Below are 20548 nucleotides of genomic sequence, written 5' to 3'. Positions count from 1 at the left end.
CATTTGCACGGGCGTTCTGCCTTTGATTATGCCGGCTTTTTAATTGAATTTTATATCTGGATTTTTTAGTGTTCACTTGTGGTTTGCTTTAACCAATAAATATCCTAAACGTTATCACACCATTGGAGTTTTTTTTCTCCTTATGCCGTTTTTTCCTGTATGTGGACTTTTCCATTTCTGAGTCCCCCCTTTGAGATTGGAATAGTGGGACCATCCCAGCCATACGGAAGTCGGCGGTACACGCTGCCAAGACCAGGAGATTAACAGCTGGTCCCTGCAGAGGGCGAAATCTGCAAGCTGATAAGACCTTGCCACAGGGGAGGTCCATCTTTTGGGGTAAGCGCACATCTATTACTTCCTTCACCGCTATCAATGCACATCTGATCAGAAGTATCTTGGCGTACCAATCCTTAGTGTGTGGTGATGAAACACATGAAGTGGACTTTTTTGCTTTCTGGTTAAAACGATTTATATTATTATGGACGGATTATGTGTGGCTTTTTACCTATGATCACTGACCTTTGACATATTTTCTCCACTTTTGTATAAGTATTATATGCACTCATTGTTTATACACATATTGTGTTCTTTAAGCACTTCTAATTAATTTTTTTACTAAGGAAAAGTTTGTTTTTTTTGCTAGCGCAATTTAGTTTGTTTACATGTTTGTCACTTCATAGATATTTGGAGTTTTTTTTTGCAGCTACACTTTTTTGTATATATACACTTTTCCATCACATATTGCTCATTAGCGCAGGTTGATTTTACCATATTCCTAGTTATAATTAATATCTACCTACCTGCAGCTGAGCTTTTCTTTGTTATTTATAAAAATCATAAGTAGTTTTTTTTCCATTTGATTAATTTTAGTCACTTAATTAATATGGATGTATTTGATTACCGCTCCAAGCACACCATTGTGAAGGAGGGTGTGTTTGAGGGAACTTGTGAACCTGAGAGTGACCTCGGTGGATTATTTATGAGACTCAAGAATCTCATGATCTCCGAGGTACACACCCAATGGGACATATTTTTCCTAGAGCATTATGTTTCTGTATCAATGGTCCCAAGAAGTTTGAGATGGGAGGTCAGCCCCCAGAAGGGAGAATTGGACCTTCAGGATTGGTACAGATATTTCAATGAAGCGGGAGGAAAATTCTTAGAATTTTTAATTCCTAGGAAGAGAGCTAAGTTGAATAGACTAGATGCTGAGATCAAACTTATTAAAGAGAAACTATCCCCTTTTGTTTTAAGTGAAGAGTATAAAGAACGATCCTCTAACTTAAGAAAAATTTTAGAGAAGGAGGAAATAGAACAAAAGAACAAAAAAAGAAAAAAATTTAATAGGGATTTTTCCGATTATCAAAATGGTTCTGTTTTCCAATGGCAGATAAAAATCGCCGCAGAGGAAGCTGAGGCTAACAGTCACATGGAAGTTTCAGCTCCCGAAGCTTCTAGTCAAGATAGACAGACGAGGGAACCGGGTAGACCCTTACCATCACAAAAACAATACCCCAAACCACCTAGGAGGGTGTCCTACCGCTCTCCAGGTAGATCTAACCCTGGTCCTTATGTACAATCTCCAGCTCGGAATGTGAGAGTTCCTACCCAGGCCCCCAAAAAGAAAATAAAAAATCAAAAATTTAGGAGACAGTATAAGGAAGGGAACCAATATCATCAGGTACAAACAGGAGGATACCAGGATGTTCGTTACGATAATCAATACGACCATCACAATAGGCCTCATATAGATAGTCGGTCCCCAAGATATCCTATATCCATACATAATCGTTTCCAACCATTGGATGAGTATTATGGTGGAGATAGTGATGACCATGGAGGGTCCAATCAAGGATATTATACTCCAAGGAGGGATAGGGGATATGACCGACCACCCTGGCACCAGCCTCCTTTCCCCCCTCAAAGGGATACACAAAGGGATGAGTATACCCCCCGACGGGTTCATCGGGAGGAGTACTCACAACCTCAACATTGGGGTTTTCCCAGGGGAGAACAAAACTTCCAACGACCAATAGAAGAAAGAGAGGAGTCAGAGGGGGGAGGAAGATTAGGAGCAAAAAGAAAACGGGTATAACCGGACAAGGCATCTTCAATCTCAGTGGTATCCCCTTGACCCCCGACGAAACTGCCATTTTAGACAAGGGACTTAAATTTGCACCCCCGAAACCGCTTAATAAGTTCCAGACATATATGGATATACATAAGTATACTAGGAGACTGAACATTAAGAGATACCTGTTGACTAATCCCATTAACACTTTAAATAATAATCCCACAAATGTCAAACATTCAGGCTTGGCAAATGCCTCACTATTCAATCCGCCAGGCGGCCTACCAGCCTCTATTAAAGTTTTTAGGGATCTCCTCATAAAGGATTTGGAGGGCATAAAAAGCAAAAATATTAAAATGAGCAAGAATTTGGAATTAGGTTTAGACCAACTCTGTAAGAGAAAGGACCTAGTGGTGAGACCAGCGGACAAGGGGGGGGGGTATAGTTGTCCTGAGTAAGAATGACTACCTCCAGGAACTGGATAGAATAGTAGGAGATACCACCACTTACATCCCCTTAAGATCAGACCCTAGGAATAAATATAAGAGGGAACTTGAGAGTATTGTGGAGAATGGCTTTAGATTGGGCGTTATAAATAAAAAAGAAAAATCCTTTTTGGTTCCTGTATCTTCACGGATACCTATTATATATTATCTCCCAAAGGTCCACAAGGACCCTGTCCATCCACCTGGCCGCCCAATTATTAGCGGTATTGATTCGATCACCTCGAGGGCTGGTAAATATATTGACAACTTTTTACAGCCCTTGGTTCGTTCTTTGCCCGCTTATATCAAGGACAGTAGGCATGCCATTAACCTACTAAAGGATTGTGGGTACAAAAGTGGATATTGGCTCGTCACGGCGGATGTCACGTCTTTGTATACGGCGATCCCCCATGCTTGGGGTATATCCTCAGTCAAATATTATTTGTACAAGGACGTGACATTGCCAAGAAAATAAAAGAAATTTATTATGGACCTGTTGGAGTATACTACAACTCACAATTTTTTTTGGCACAGGAATATTTTCTTTTTACAGAAAAAAGGAGTAGCCATGGGGGCAAAATTTGCCCCCAGTTTGGCTAATTTATTCATGGGTAAGTGGGAGGAGGACGTCATCTATGCCCGACGTAGACCAGAGTTAGTCCTGTGGGCAAGATACATCGATGACGTCCTCCTCCTATGGAATGGTACCCATGATTCCCTGTGTCAATTCATGGAAAGTCTAAATGAGAACGATAGAGGGATTCATTTTAACTACGAATCCAGTCGAAGTGTGATTAATTTTTTGGACCTTGAGATAAGAGGGGAAGGAGATGTAATAATGACTTCCACATATTTTAAATCTACAGATCGCAATGCTTTTATATCGCGAGACAGTTGTCATCACAAGACTTGGCTTGACTCAGTTCCGAAAAGCCAGTATGTAAGAATTAGACGTAACTGTTCCTCTATTGATGACTTTAGGATTCAGTCCCAAGTCCTTACGGAGCGTTTTCTAGAAAAGGGCTATGATGCGTCTTTCTTAAAGGAGCGAGTAGAGGAGGTTGAGAGACTAGACAGGGAATCCCTATTAAAAGACCATATAGGGACAGGGAATACCCCAAAGAAGGATTTTATTTGCCCTTTTGTAACTAATTATTCCCATCAACACTTTATAATAAGGAAATTGATACACAAATATTGGCATATAGTCAAAAACGATAATATATTGGGTCCCCTACTTCCGGAGAGACCCCAGGTGGTCTTTAAAGGATTACCGTCAATCAGAGCATCAGTAGCTCCCAGTGTATGCGACCCTCCAATAAGGAAACCAATGTTTTTCCAAAATCTTGTGGGGTATTATAGATGCAGGAAGTGTGCGGTTTGTACGGTTAATGCCATCAAGGACCGGAAGGTAACACATTTCCATGCGACTAGCACCTCACAAACCTTCTCAATAAAATCTTTTATTACGTGTTCCACTACCCACGTAGTGTATCTTTTGACCTGTCCATGCGGTTTTCAGTACGTGGGACGTACTGTCCGTCCCCTTCAGGTCAGGTTAAACGAACACATTAGCAACATCAGGAGAGGATTTATAGGACATCCAGTATCCAAACATTACCTGAATGTACATGATAAGGACCCCGGAGGTACACAATTTGTGGGTATTGACAGGTTGAGTGTTCCCTGGAGAGGGGGACCTAAGAGAAGAGCTATATCCAAGCTTGAAATGGGGTGGATATTCAAGATGGGGTGTCTCAAACCAAGAGGGCTTAATGTTGACATTGAGATCAATGCGTTTATTGATAACGCATGACATAATGGGTGATATAAAGTCACATAGTCCCCTGGTCTTAGTAGTTACCCCTATGAGTTAAGTAGAAAACCCCCCCCCCCCCTCCAGGAAGGGTTCATAGATATTGGAATTACTTTATTGTATATTCTCAGGATTTATTGTTTACCCTCTTGCCTCTTCTTTTGTTCTTGAATTTTTTGTTTTTGAACCTTTGAAATTTGTAAAGGGATGGGCTGAGTCTTGTTCTGGCTATTAGTTTTTTAATATCTATTTTTGAATCATGTTTGTGCAGGTAGAGGACAGGATATATAGTGGTCCCATTTCTACTTACTTTCTATTTGCTTTTGTTTTTTTGCCCTCACATAATTTAAATCAATAAGATTTGTACCCCTTTACAATATTGGTAGAGTATTGTTCTCTTTTAAAACACACAGTATATTAGGATAAACATTTAAATAAGTTAAAATTTAAGGGGATTAAAAAACTTTTGGAATAGCTGCCACATATATGTCATATATTGGTGGAGTGGCCTTTTTTAATTTCATGTGTAACACTAACGTTTTTTAGAAATATTTTTTATACATTTAGGACCGGAAGTTTCGTGTATATCACGGGCGTCTACCTTTAGAATTCATCTGGGGTACACGGTTTATCCCTTCCGGTTTCTAATTAGTCCGCCTCTATAGGAGTGTTTTTCATTGTTAGCCAGATCGAGGCTTGGCTTATCCTTGCGCATGCCTATGAGTGTGTCAGGCGGGCGCCAGAACGAGGTTTGGTTAAAACTTCCTGGTTTGCTCTTTTATTATTCATATATGTTCCGCCTTGTGGGCGGTTTTGAATGGTGGCCCCGTCGAATCTCCACATATGCCCTGTTGAATGACGGACATGGGTGGAGATGAGGGCGCGGTTACAATTGTCTAGTGATATATAAGGTGATGGTTCATTGCGTCGCCCGTGCCCCCGTAGATGTCACGTATGACGAAACATGTAGGGCGTGGCCTCGCAGTGCTAGCCATCACGTGTTCTGAAGAGTTCATTTGCACGGGCGTTCTGCCTTTGATTATGCCGGCTTTTTAATTGAATTTTATATCTGGATTTTTTAATGTTCACTTGTGGTTTGCTTTAACCAATAAATATCCTAAACGTTATCACACCATTGGAGTTTTTTTTCTCCTTATGCCGTTTTTTCCTGTATGTGGACTTTTCCATTTCTGAGTCCCCCCTTTGAGATTGGAATAGTGGGACCATCCCAGCCATACGGAAGTCGGCGGTACACGCTGCCAAGACCAGGAGATTAACAGCTGGTCCCTGCAGAGGGCGAAATCTGCAAGCTGATAAGACCTTGCCACAGGGGAGGTCCATCTTTTGGGGTAAGCGCACATCTATTACTTCCTTCACCGCTATCAATGCACATCTGATCAGAAGTATCTTGGCGTACCAATCCTTAGTGTGTGGTGATGAAACACATGAAGTGGACTTTTTTGCTTTCTGGTTAAAACGATTTATATTATTATGGACGGATTATGAGTGGCTTTTTACCTATGATCACTGACCTTTGACATATTTTCTCCACTTTTGTATAAGTATTATATGCACTCATTGTTTATACACATATTGTGTTCTTTAAGCACTTCTAATTAATTTTTTTACTAAGGAAAAGTTTGTTTTTTTTGCTAGCGCAATTTAGTTTGTTTACATGTTTGTCACTTCATAGATATTTGGAGTTTTTTTTTGCAGCTACACTTTTTTGTATATATACACTTTTCCATCACATATTGCTCATTAGCGCAGGTTGATTTTACCATATTCCATACATAGGGAAGCCAAAACCGCCTTGTTACACTGCCCAATTTAGAGCTTGTTCTCCTACCAACAAAAACTGCCTTCTTATCTGTTTATAGCTGCTAAAGGGGGTAAAAAGCCAGAGCTTGGAAGAAACCCTCTGTTCCGTTTGCTATGGTGAAGAGCACTTTAACCGACCTCATGATTAATGAGAAAATGTCAAGTAGTTTTAATGATTCCCACTCCAAATTTCTCAAAGTATGGTCACCTTGGTGGTTCTATGCTCTTCCCACCTTGCATCCTGGGTCTCTAAGAACTAATTTGCTACTTCCCCCTCCTGCAGGACTTCTCCCTCTCCCCTTCTTGATCCTTTATTCTCTGTCCTTTTCCTCTTTCCTTCGCTTCTTCGCTACTGAGACCGAGCTCATGGCCACCCTCAGTCTCTTCTTCTTTAGGGTGACCACGAGTCCTTGGACTTAGGGCCTATCTTTTGTTGGTAGGCGGCCACTGTTGCTGGACTCCAAAGTTTCCTTTTTTTCCCCTGTACCTTTCTACAGATGGCTCACCCCTATCTGTGGCGGGGGTGTACAATTTTTACCCTTTGCTGTAAACCAGTGCTGTAGGAGTATGCGATAACCCAAGTGCACACCATCCTGCAATGAATCCTTGTGGCAAAAGGAAGGAAAGAAGGAAGGAAAGGAGGAAGGAAGGAAGGAAGGGACTGACAGCATAAGGAGTCTGGGTGGAAGTGATGTTAAAGTGTGTGACTAGTAGTGTGATGCAACACCTGGTCATCCACCTGAGACGGAGCGCTGAGTGGATGAATTATAGCCCAAATTGGAAAAGTTTACACTGTACAGTGAATACATTCCAAATGTAGCCCTGTTTAACGGTCAAATATATAAGGTGAACCTGTCTTATGAAGCTGGACTCTGTATAAAGTCCAAGGCTCGCTCTTCACAGTGGACATACCCCCAAAGGGGTCTTGTTTGGAATCCATTGTGATGGACCATGGCCCTAAAACAAAGATGATAAATGAAAAAGAATCATAACTTGTGGCAGCTGTGCAATATATGGGGTCAGATATCAATGCAGATGATGTCCAGAGCATAATTATTTGGAGTGAGTGGAAAATTACCCGAATATTGTTTCTCCCAGTGTAAGATTCACTAACAATAGAAACTGAAATGAATAGCTGTTCATTTCGATAGAATGATAGAAGCAGGATACAATCAAGCATGGGACATGAACACCATTGAGATGAACTATAAATTCCTAGTTAGGTGGTACATGACCCCGGAGAGAATCCATAAAATCAACCAAGATGGATCACCATGGTGTTGGAGAAACTGTGGACAAAAAGCCACAATGGTACACATATGGCGGGATTGCCCAAAAATAAGAGTATTCTGGCAGGAAATATTCAGTTGTATAAAGGAAATAACGGGCGAGAAGATAGATAATAACATACTGATTTATTTGTTTCACGACTCTAACACTCCTAAAAAGCAATACATGAAAACAGTGACGCCAAAACTATTAAATGCTGCAAAGGGACTGATTCCAAAAAAATTGGTTGAATAGTGCAAGACCAGACTTAAGAGATTTGTTTAAACAAGTAGATTACTATAGCAAAATGAAACTCTTAGGCAGTAAGGACAAAGGGCAATTAGATAAATACAATACTATTTGGGGTGGGTGGGGAAAATATAAAACCTCGGACAACTACTGGCAGAAGATGTTGGAAGGTATAGGGCCATAAGACAGAAAAACATAGGGAAAGAAAAACAAACTAAAGGTGAGAAGGGGGGGGGTGGAGGTTGGAGAGGCGGGATATTGGTTGGGTTGGGTAGAATGGGAAAAATTTTGTAGTTCTTGTTTAAACATAAATTCTTGTTTTATAGATGCCACAATGATGTGAAATTGAGAAGGGACAAAGTTTGAACGGCAAGTTGAAATAAGTCTCTCAAAAGCGTTCACTGAAGTGGGAAAAAAAAAAAAAAAAGAGAGAATAGGTGTTCAGATCTAGAGGAGCCTATCCCTAAATAACTAATGAGGGGCCTAACCCGAAATATCTAACCAAGGTTGCCAAATAGTCGATCATTTTTTGCTGGCATTATGCCGTTAATGCCACTTTCTCTCTTAGCGATATGGAGTTTACCTGACCTGCTCTATCCATTGTTGTATTCTAAGGGGGTGGGGGGACAGCCACAAGCACGCCATATGTTTACGGGCAATAAAAAGAAGAAGATGTAATGTACCGATAAGTACAGATGTTGAAAACATTTCCTCATATTTAGCACCCAGGAGGCAAACTAAAGGATCTGGAGGTAAGGAAATATAATTAACCATGGATATAGTGAGGAGGACATTTGCCCAGTACCTGAAGAGCTTTGGGCATCTCCAGAACATGTGCAATAAGTCTCCTTCAGCATTATAACAATTTGGGCAGGTGTCTTGTTCCCCCATCTGAACATCTTTGTAGGTGTTCTATATACATGATGTAAAAGGAATAGCTACAACAAATTTTTGTGAGGCAGAGACAGAGAAGAGGAATGGATGTCAGTATCGCCTCCCATTGCTCACCATCCATGTTACCTACGTCATCTTCCCATTTCCTTTTACAGGGCACTTTAGGAGGGTCTTGCAACCGGGCTAGGGAACTGCATAAATATGTGAGATTATACCCTTTTTTTTAGTTTCTGGCATTACTTCCCTAAGTGGATATGGGTCTTGCAGTGTCAGCTTAGTGTGAAGGGCCTAAGCCTGGAGGACATGGTGCAACTGTATAAATGCTGTCGTGGGAGATAAAACTGTGATTGAAGAGAAAACCTGAACGCATCTGACCAAGTGCCTTGGGTAGTGCCCCATGCAGGATCCAGTGCCCAAAGCAACATTGCAGGCCGCCCCCCCCAGTCTGGGATCAGGGTACAGTTCTCAAGGTTTTACCAAGGTTGCATTGATTCGGATACATTGCTTCTGCAGGCAGTGAAGTTAATTCTTTAGAGAAAGATTAAAAGAAAAAGTTGCAATGCTGGTTTCTCTTGAGGGGATAAGAGGTCCATAATTTACAAACACTAGTAAGAAACTGAGGACTCTCAGTGGGGGCATTTGTCCCAGGACGTCAGATTGTGACAAAAAGCATCAGCAGGAGCAACATGCTGACGATCCTGGAGGGACAGGTGTTTGCTAATGTCAGCTGGCTTTTACACACGCTGATCTTAGTACTTCTAAATGTAGGTGCAATATTATGTTTTTTATTAAAATACCATTGGTTTCACACTATGGAGAGCCTTTGTTCTTTTGGGTAATCTCTGAGTGCATCCCACTTGAGTGAATCCAGCTCCTCTGGATCCCTGGAAGGGTTTGGACCATCTATACATTTCCACTTCATGTGAAGCTTCCCGGTACGAGTCGCCATTGGTTCCTAAAAACTAAAGACAAGGCTCTGGCTGGCGTTCTCATGCTTGCTGTTGGGTAAGCGTGTGGTGTAGGTTTTCCTTTGGTCGTGTGTGAATCACTGACTACACGAAGAGGATCTCTTTAGTGATATTATCTTTTCACAATTTTTTCACGAATGGTGTTATTATCATTATGGATTATGTTGTTGACTCAATTTATGTATTTAGATGTGCAAATCTAAATTTTTCTATATAGAATAACCATTGCCCTGTTAAAGCTGAACTCCAGGAAAGAGAAAATATCTAGCCTTTTAGTTTGGCCCTCCGCAGTGCAAGGGTAGAGTTTGTCCAATTTCTGCAGTTCACATTTTATGCAAAACAGGTGGAACTACTGAAGTTAGAGTGGTCCATTTGTTTATAGCTCGAGTGGCAAATGAAAACCAATTTGAATAAGACAGCGCATGAGAGGGCGCATCAGTGTGTGGCTAAATGATACATCTTTCATTCTCCTATGACTGTCCAATGAGGCTGCATGAGGAGAAGAGGAGGAGAAGGAAGAGGAAGAAGAGGAGGAGGATAAATATTCTAGCAATACACACCAAAACTGAGCATGTGCAGTGTGCTGCCAAGGCTCTGTTCTATCAGCAGATGGATTGGGGACAGTAAGAATCAGAAAGGAAACGGAGAAGGCAGGATCAAACAGCCTTTTTACACAATGCGGAGGATTAACCCCTTAGGTTCCACAGTGAGTATAACAAGCATGCTTTACTGCATATACAGACTAATTTTACGGTTAATGGTTTAGTAACACTTTAAGATAAAAAAAATAGACCACCAACCTCTAACTCTGCAATCTTCTCATCAGCAACATTTTGTTTATTCAATAACTGGCTACCAATGTTTTCTTTAGTTTGAAGAACAAACCTGAAAATGAAAACACATTTTGCACAAACATTAATAGGAAAACTGCATTTTTTTCAGGGAGTATACATCCCTATAATTTTCAAGATTGTCTGGAAAAAAAAAAAAAAAAAAAAAAAAGGTTTTCATATTCTTATTTGCATTCATATAAGCAGGCGTTTATATTTCATATCTAGACTTACAGATAGTAGCCATTAGCATGTCACTGTAATTAGCTACCTTGCTGAATGACCACGAAAACAAATCTGTAAAACCACCTAGACCATTGAATTCAAAGTTAAAAAAGGAGCTAAAGTTCCACTGTAATAAAAATGCGAGCAGGCAGTCTTTTATTGCAGAAGAGACATGCACTGTCATTCTGCAATAAAATGCCTCTACCTGCTTGCCCACCATCTCCCACAGCACTGTACTAAGCAATGAACTGCTTAGCATTTTTTACTGACAAAAAAACATGGAAAATTTACTGGCGAAGCACATTTTTTACTGGCAACCTGAGACATTACGGGGCACCTATTAAGAAAAACTAACACAGTGAATATTTAAACAGTATAAACATGATATGGAAACATTGACAATGCCTATAACAAAGTAATTTGCTTTATTATTTACACTTGAAAAAAAAAGTCAACACAGCATTAAATGGTCATCCCCTGATATTTACTGGCAGTAAAAAAAAAAAAAAAAAATCACTGGTTTTTACAAATTGTCAGTAAATTTACTGTCGGTTGGCAACCCTGTACAGGAGTGATGTCATCCCCCCACCGGCCAATAAAGAGGTCTAAAAACCGGCACTCAGAAGATGATGCTGGCACCGGTGAAGGACTGTTGGACTAGTATGGAGACTTGCTTTAACACCATCCTGCCCAGCCTATAGTGAAATAACGGCCAGGCAGAACGGTTGTTCTGGGAGGATGTCATATGATGTCCTCCCAGAACGCGTCTCTTGGACACAGCCGCCTACTGATCACTGCACCAGCCTGCTGCCAGTGTCATGTGATTGATGTGACCAATCAAAGCAGTTCACATGACAATTGTAAACAACGGATGGCTTCCATTCATGCCATCCATTGTATACAATTTGGGTTGCTAGCTGTGATTGGTCACAGTGAACACATGGTACAGACAGGTCAATCATAACCCATCTGTACCATGTGATTAGCTTTGACCAACCACAACAAAAGACACTGAATGAACTAGTTTCGTTTAGTAAAAATGGTTGCTTATACCAATTAAGTTCACTTGTATATGCAATCATAATTTGTAAAAAATAAAAATAAAAATCCTGATCACTTCCCCATAGTATAGTGTTACTATGGTACCACTGTATTGATCTGGTCACAGTGTGTTTGAATAAAACAAAAACAAAAAAATGTAAATTTTTTTTTTTTAAATGTAATATTTTAATTTTATTTTGCATACTGTCACAAGTCAGTGTCCCTAATTACAGCTACATCAGTTATACAACGCCGTACTGAACGGGTGACAGTTTGTAAAGAAAAAAAAATTGCGATTTTTTTAAAATTACTGAATTTTCCAAATAATTGTGACAATTTTAACTTAAAAAAACTCAAACTCGCCATGCCTCCTTGGACTGTCTACTTTCCAAAAAGGGGTCACTTGGGGGTATTTTGTACTATCATGGCATTTTGGGGCCTCAAGAAATGATAGGGTGTCAGTACACTAATATTGGTAATATAGGGTATATCTGAAAATTGATTAAACAACTTCAGCTCTTCTAGGAAGGCTGTCCACAAGGTTTAGGAGTGTGTCTATGGGAATGTTTGACCATTCTTCCAGAAACACATTTGTGAGGTCAGGCCCGTGCCGGGTGTGTGAGCCGCGTATTGTCACTCCCGTGCATGCACACGGGAGCCACCAGTCACGACACAGGCTTCTGTTCCTCCAAAGCGCACGTGCTGATGACGTCATCAGCGGAATATACAGTAAATATCTCCTGAACTGTAAAAGTTTAGGAGATATTTACAGTACATACAGATAAGACTTACCTATAGGTACAAACATTAGAGGGAGGTTTACTTCCTCTAAGAGTTCCCTTCACTGGAACTAAGGGGCCAAGCCCAACCCCTGAACAACAACCCTATACAATAGTCCCACCTCCATCAAATTATTTGGACCAGTGCACAAAGCAAGGCCCATAAAGACATGAATGTTTTGTGGTTGAGGAACTTGACTGGCCTGCACAGAGTGCTGACCTCAACCCAACAGAACACCTTTGGGATGAATTAGAGTGAAGACTGAGCCAGACCTTCTCTCCAACATCAGTGCCTGACCTCACAAATGCACTTCTGGAAGAATGGTCAAAACATTCCTATAGACACACTCCTAAACCTTGTGGACAGCCTTTCCAAAAGAGGTAAAGCTGTTATAGCTGAAAGGGGTGGGCAAACTCAATATTGAACCCTATGGACTAAGACGCCATTAAAATTTATGTGTATGTAAAGGCAGGCATCCCAATACTTTTGGTAATGTAGTGTACATACCATGGTTTGTGGACTCTAACTTTCCTACAGACTAGAGCTGCACGATTAATCATCAAGAAACGTTATCGCGATTTTTTTCCCCGTTGTGATCTTGACAAAAGTGTTTCACGATTCTTAATATGCCAAGAATTCTCTCTGCTCTTCTGAAGCCACAGCCATCAAAAGAAAGGAAGAAAAAAACGGGCAGTCTGCCAAGAATCACAACATTCTTTAGCAGTGAAACTTAAGTATGGACTTCGTGTGTAAATGAGGAAAGTTTAACCACTTAAACACTAAACCTTTTTCTGACATTTGTTGGTTTCAAGTTAAATTTTTTTTTTTTTTTTGCTAGAAAATGACTTGGAACCCCCAAACATTATTTATATTTTTTAGTAGAGATCCTAGAGAATAAAATGGTGGTTGTTGCAATATTTTATGTCACACTGTATTTGCGCAGCGGTCTTTCAAATGCAATTTATTTTTAAAAAAATAGGATTTTTGACCTACTGTAAAATCCATTTCTCTGAGTTAATTGACAGACACGGCCTTCTTTATTCAGAACCATAGGGTTATATCGCCCCCTACAGGAAGTAGGACACTAGGCAGACAAAAGACTTGGCTACGACATGGGCAGTCCTATATGTTATATACCCCCCTCTCTGCTACAGGCCTTCAGTTATGTAACAAGCAGTATCAGAAGTATTAAAAACTCCATAGAGGGGTGGGTGCTGTGTCTGTCAATGAACTCAGAGAAACGGATTTTACAGCAAGTCGAAAATCCTATTTTCTCTTTCGTTCATTGACAGACACAGCCTTCTTTATTCAGAACCATAGGGATGTCCCAAAGCAGTGCCAAACATGAGAGGTGGGGCAGCTAACAAAAACAAAAAAACCCCAGACCAACCAGACAAGTTGGAGCTCAGTGAAAACAACCTGGAGCCCACCTGACCAACAAAAAAAAACACCTTCATGAGGGAAAAACCCTCTAGAGCGCAGCCTGCAGAACCTTGCGGCCAAAAGAAGCATCCACAGATGCCAACACATCCACTTTGTAAAATTTTACAGCACCCGAGTCAAGTGCGCCTTCACCGGAAAGGGAGGAACCTGACCCTTGATAGAATAGGCCTGAGTCACCGTCTGCCTGATCCATCTAGAGATGGTCACTGAGGAAGCAGATAGCCCCTTCTTTGGCCCATCCGTGATCACGAACAGAGAGTCTGACCTTCGAAAAGGCTCAGTGGCTACCAAATACACCCTGACTGCCCGTACCACATCTAAGGTGTGCAAGGCAAATTTCCTCGGATGTTGCGGCCAGGGACATAGAGAAGGCAACACGATGTCTTCATTTAAGAGGAAATCAGACAACCTTTGAAAGGAAAGAAGGACAAGGACGAAGCACCACCTTGTCCTTGTGAATCACCAGGTAGGGCTTGCGACAGGATAGCCCCGCCAACTCTGACACCCTGCGAGCAGATGTAATAGCCACCAAGAAGGCCACCTTCTGTGATAGCGTGAGCAGGGGAATTGCTCAAATATCCTCTTCTGTAGAACCGAAAGTACAAGATTCAAGTCCCACGGTGGCAAGGGAGATCGCACCGGTGGAACCACATGTCGCACTCCCTGAATGAAGGTAAGCACCAGGGGATGCAAAGCCAGGGATCGTTGAGACCCGCCAAGGCTGACACCTGGCCCTTGACAGTACTCAAGGCCAAATTCTTTTCAATGCCCCTCTGAAGAAAAGTCAAAATCCGAGCCACCGAAAAGGAACGTGGATGAAACCCCACTGACTCTCACCATGAAATATACGCTTTCCACGTGCTATAATATACCTTCCTGGAAGAAGACTTTCTAGCTCTGAGCAGCGTTGAAATCACAGACGCAGATAAGCCCCTATCCTTCAAAACCTGGCTTTCAATAGCCAGGCCGTTAAAGCCAGCGATGGTAAGGCAGGGTGGAAGATCGGCCCTTGGGATAGCAGATCCTTCCTGAGAGGCGGCCGCCAGGGGGCAACTGTGACCAGACGCACAAGGTTGGCGTACCAGGACCAACGAGGCCAGTCCGGGGCCACTAGACTGACCGGAATTCCTTCTGCCTCGATCATGCGCAACAGCCGTGGTAGAAGCTTGAGAGGAGGAAAGGCGTAGATCAGACGATACTGCCACCATGGAGCGACCAGAGCGTCTGAGGCATCCGCCAGAGGGTCCCGAGACCTGGCCACAAACCTCTGCACCTTCCTGTTGATTCGGGATGCCATCAGATCTACCTCTGGAGATCCTCAGCGTAGGCAGATCTGTTGAAATACCTCCTGATGGAGAGACCACTCCTGGAATGTGATTGGCGGAGATGGCCGGGACGCAACGTTCTGCCCACCGTAGAGTTCCGTCTACTTCCAGGCCAGCTAACACACTCCTCGTTCCTCCCTGGTGGTTGACATAGGCCACCGCTGTGGCTTTGTCTGACTGAATCCATATTGGGAGCCCCTGAAGCCGATCCGTCCAATGATCCAGACAGAGTCTGATCGCCCGGTGTTCCAAGATGTTGATAGATAGCCTGGATTCCTCCAGCGTCCAGTGACCCTGAGCCGAGCTCAGGCCCAGGACTCCTCCCCACCCAGACTGGCATTGGTGGTGACCACCGTCCAGTACAGCTGGAGAAAGGATTTCCCCTGCCGAAGAGCCGGGGAACGAAGCCACCAGATCGGGGACCCTTTGGCTCCTTGACTCAGCCGAATCTGACTGTCTAGAGACTCGGCACATTTGTCCCATTTTAACAAGATTTCCCTTTGCAGGGGTCTCGTATGAAACTGAGCGAACGGGACCGCCTCGAATGTAGACACCATCAGGCCCAGTACCCGCATGCAAGTCCGCAGGGGGACCCGCCTGCTGGATAGCAGCGAGCGGGCTGCCGCCTGTAATTTCGGGAGTTTGACCTGCGGAAGGACCACTCTGGCCCGAGCGGAATCCAGAGTCAGACCCAGATAAACCAATTTCTGAACTGGGGTCAACGCAGACTTTTGGTAATTTATCAGCCACCCAAAATCTGCCAGAGTCTGAACAGTGATCTCCACTTCGCCCTTCAGGGCCGCTGAGGACTCTGCTCGCAGCAGAAGGTCGTCCAGATAGCCCAGAACAGAAATTCCCCACTGCGCAGCGCCAGAACCGGGCCAACACTTAGGTGAAGACCCAAGGAGCAGAGGAGAGACCAAAGGGTAATGCCGCAAACTGATAATGCTCCTCTCCCACAGCAAAGCGGAGGAACTGCTGGTGCAGTGCACAAATCGGAATGTGCAGGTAGGCATCCTTGATGTTGATGGAGGCAAGAAAGTCTCCCTGATGAAGAGATGCCACCACGGAGCAAATGGACTCCATTCTGAACTTCCGCACCTGCATATAGCGGTTCAGGGCCTTGAAGTCCAGAATCGGACGTACTGTACTCTCCTTTTTGGGATTGTAAATAGGTTTGAATAAAAGCCCTGGAAACGTTTCGACACCGGAACAGGGACAATCACCCCCCTGGAGCGTCAGGCCTTGTACCGCGGAGGGCTAACAAGCGTTCTGGAGACAGATGCAGATTTGACGGAAAAAAATCTGCTTGGGGGACAAGTCTGGAACTCGATCTTGTAACCAGACAGAATCACTTCGTGGACCCACTTGTCGTTTATCAGAGAGGTCCACGGGCCTGGAAACCAGCGAAGATGTCCCCCCATCTGGACTGGGGGTGAGGGTGCCTCTTCATGCCAAAGGCGCCTTATCTGGGGGTCTGAAGAAAACCGCTCTCGGTTTGCCCAACCAGGGCCGCTTAGAACCTCCCTGCGTCCAAAGAGGTATCGCAGACAAACTGCAGCCCCTGGACCAGTTGGTCCGCTAATTCCGTGAAGGCAGGTGGAAACTGGTCCCCTTCCAGGTCACGGCGCAACAGCTTCGCCCACTCTGTCAGCGTTTGCGAAACCAAAGCAATAGCCAAAATTGTCTGAAGCGCCGAACCCGCAATAGAGAACATAGTGCGGCTCAGAGACTCTGCCTTCCTGTCAGCCGGGTCTTTAAAGGCCAGAGAGTCCTCAACAGGAATCATAGTGGTTTTGTTCAACCGGGAAAATCGGGGAATCCACCACAGGCAGAGTTGTCCTTTTTTTGAGTAGACTTTCCTCAAAGGGATAACGCACAGCGAAACACTTTGGGATCACAAAGGGGCGTTTTGGACGCTCCCAAAATTTATAGACAAACTTATCAAAAAGAGGAGGGATAAGGGAACACTTTTGCAGCGCGAGGTGGCTTGTGAGTGTGCCAAAAGGGACCGGCACCTCCACCGCAGCCTCCATCCTTGTTAAAGAGTTTTATTGAGTTTACAAAAACATAACAAAGATGTTGAATAAACAAAGACAAAGAGAATGAAGCTCCACAACATGCAGGCCAATTGGTAGCCACACCTAACATTGAGTAGCAAAATATAACCGCTTGTACTGGCGGTATAGGGTTACTGGAGTAAAAATTCACTAAGAATAACAAATAGGAAACATTGCGTAGAGGAGTTGGGACTCGTAAAGAAGCCGCTAGTAGTATTTCAAGAAAAGCAGTATGTTTTTGACAAAGCATGACAATGTGGGATCACTAAGCGGCATGACTGACCAACAGACAGAGTTGGGTTAATATAAGTACATGTGAGTAGGTATGATTGTTAGAGATTATGAGCTGCTACTATAGAGCTCCAACTATAGGTTATAGAGAACACAGGTGAGACAAAGTAGTTTGATAACATCAGGAGGAGTTGCAGCAGGAAAGAAAAAAGGAACGAGTCCATGCCTTATAAGGAGGAGGGAGCTTCATATCCATTGGAGAGGAAGGGAGGAAACGAGAGAAGAAGGGGAAAGAGAAGGAGTCCACAAGGTTAACCCGGGTGCCAGCAAGACTTGCAGTAGAACGACTTGATGTCAGCTACAACGGCAAGAGGACAGAGTCGTCAAAGGTTGACAGCAGTGTGCTACCCGTAGACGCCATATTTTGTCAAATTTGGAGACCTGGTCTTCTATGGCTTCCATTTTGGCGTGTATCATGACAGGATTCACCCTGTGTTTCGCCTCTGCTGCAATAAAAAAAAAAAAAAAAAGAGCTTAAATTACATGTGTGATAAGAAGTCTGGTTTCAGGGTGAGAAGTGCAATGGTTGGGTGCGGCTACACCTATGTTTCGAACATTCTGGAAGCGAGAGCAAAAATATCATTCCAGAAGGTTTGGACTATTGGGCAGGTCCAACAAATTTGCATATGGGTGCCTTTTTCCAAACAGCCACGAAAACAAAGCTGAGGGGACAAATTTAGCTATTCTGGCTGGTATCAAGTACCAGCATGTGAACAGTTTATAGTTAGCTTCCACTGCTAGTACATTTTGTGAAGCCGACCAGATCTTGGACCAGTCTGCAATGTCGAGGGTGCGCCCAAGGTCCTCTTCCCATTTCTGAGTGAAGGAAGGTTTACCCGAGTCTGGCTTGTCTAATCCACATGATCCGGAAAAATCAGGATACTATGCCCCATTACAGCTAACGGAAATTATATATAAATTGTATATACAGCAAGATTATATATGATAGATTATATAATCGCTGTATATTTCGGGTAGTCGGGTCAACGTAACGTTCCTCAGGACCCAAAATGCTAGTAGTAGGGCATCAATCCCGGTGGTGGGTCGGGGGGGGGGGGGGGGGGGGGGGACACATCGGTCAAGCCTGGGGATGGGCACTGGGGCACTAAGGCCTACCGCCACAAGGTGGAGCACCCCCAGGGGCAGCAGAGGGGTGCAGAGATTAGGGCTCTATAGCACACAGTTGTGAAGAGGCATGGGTCATAATAGGATAAATGGTGTAAACTCCCTAAGATAATCTATATAGTGTAGGAATATCCACTTAGGCCAATATTGAATATTATAGCCTTAAATCGGTGGTAATAGAGGAGATGGTATGTCCGCCAGGCGGAGAGTGGAACAGATCGTGCAAGAGATTAGCAAAATACCACTATCTGGATTCACCTTATGGACATACCATCTCCCCTATTACCACCGATTAATGCTAGGAGACAGGTATGAGCCGAAAACCATTTGTAGCTCATGTGACACCCCACCACTAGTAACTGGCCATTCATCCAGGGGTACTGTGCTGCTGGAGCTTGCTTCAACGGGATGATGTACAGTGCTGCTCCTCTCCAAAATGCATCATCCTTTTCATCCTTTTTGTAGGCACCCTTTCCGCCTCTGATTCAATTACTGACTCTCCATCAGTTCATACTCCAAATCGGAATCAGACAGCGAGAGCTCCCTGTTGCTCTCATCTGTCATGCAAAGGGTTTGAAACACCTCCTTTCTGGTATATATATTTTTTGGACATGACATACTCCAGCTCTGGTGACACTACTGGTTTGACAATGACTGATGGGTGCACTAGTGTGGCTAAATCAGGGCACTGATGACAGCTGCACTGGTGTGGCTGAATCAGGGCACTGATGACGGCTTGCACTAATGTGGCTGAATCAGGGGAACCAATGACGGCTGCACTGGTGTGGTTGAATCAGGGCACTGACGACAGGTATACTGGTGTGGCAGAATCAGGGCACTGATGATGGCTCCACTGGTGTGGCTGAATCAGAGCACTATTAACCACTGCACTGGTATGGTTGAATCAGGGCACAGAGGACGGGTACACTGGTGTGACTGAATCAGGGCACGGATAATAGGCACACTGGTGTGACTGAATCAGGGCACGGATAATACGCACACTGGTGTGACTGAATCAGGGCACGGATAATAGGCACACTGGTGTGACTGAATCAGGGCACTAATGATGGCTGTAATCAGGGCACTGACAGATGCTGTACTGGTATGTGGCTGATCAGGGCACTCACAAATCCTGCACAGAGGTGTGGCAAGTGTGTAGAAGCACTGTGCATTCAAACTACTCACTGCTCTGGCACAGATCAACTCTCCTTCCCTCACATAAGGTCTGTGTGTGAAGGAGAGCTGGTAAGCAGTAAAAGGACCTTTTTTTTTTATTATTATTTACATTTTGTGAGCGCTGTGATTGGCCCTTTACCCAGATCTGTGAAGCGTTGTTTCTAAAGCACACAGCAGATGTGTGCCCCAGAGGCACGCAGGAGGCGTGCACACAGGACTACGTACTCCTGGAACTAGAGAAAACATGCGTCCTGAGTATGGGGATACCACATCTTGAAACTTTTTCAATCTAGATGCATAGAGGGGCCCAAAATCCAAGAAGTACCTTTGGGATTTTAACCGCTTAAGGACCGAGCCTCTTTTTTATATGTGTTGTTTACAAGTTAAACGTTTTTTTTTTTTTTGCTAGAAAATTACTTAGAAGAACAAATGTATAATGTTTGGGGGTTCTATCACCCTAGAGAATAAAATGGCGGTCGTTGCAATACTTTGTCAAATCCTATTTGTGCAGCAGTCTTACAAGCGCACTTTTTGAAAAAATACACTTTTTTGAATTAAAAAAAAAATAAGACAACAGTAAAGTTAGCCCAATTTTTTTTTATATTGTGAAAGATAATATTACAAGTAAATTGATACCCAACATGTCACGCTTCAAAATTGCACCCGCTCGTGAAATGGC

General features: G+C 43.3%; 1 protein-coding gene across 2 annotated transcripts in view; it reads right to left on the bottom strand.

The window, feature by feature from the left end:
* Nucleotides 1-20548, bottom strand: part of PFDN1 (prefoldin subunit 1) — a 290431-nt gene that overhangs the window by 83371 nt on the left and 186512 nt on the right. For both annotated transcript variants that reach the window (XM_073620764.1, XM_073620763.1), the window contains exon 3: nt 10374-10458. In XM_073620764.1, the coding sequence (XP_073476865.1) occupies nt 10374-10458 (85 nt within the window). The remainder of the gene's footprint in view (nt 1-10373; nt 10459-20548) is intronic.

Source organism: Aquarana catesbeiana, linkage group LG03 (assembly GCF_042186555.1).
Source record: "Aquarana catesbeiana isolate 2022-GZ linkage group LG03, ASM4218655v1, whole genome shotgun sequence".
NCBI classification, from domain to species: Eukaryota; Metazoa; Chordata; class Amphibia; order Anura; family Ranidae; genus Aquarana; species Aquarana catesbeiana.
Note: the sequence above shows the minus strand (reverse complement) of the source record. Positions and strands in the feature narration are given on the sequence as shown.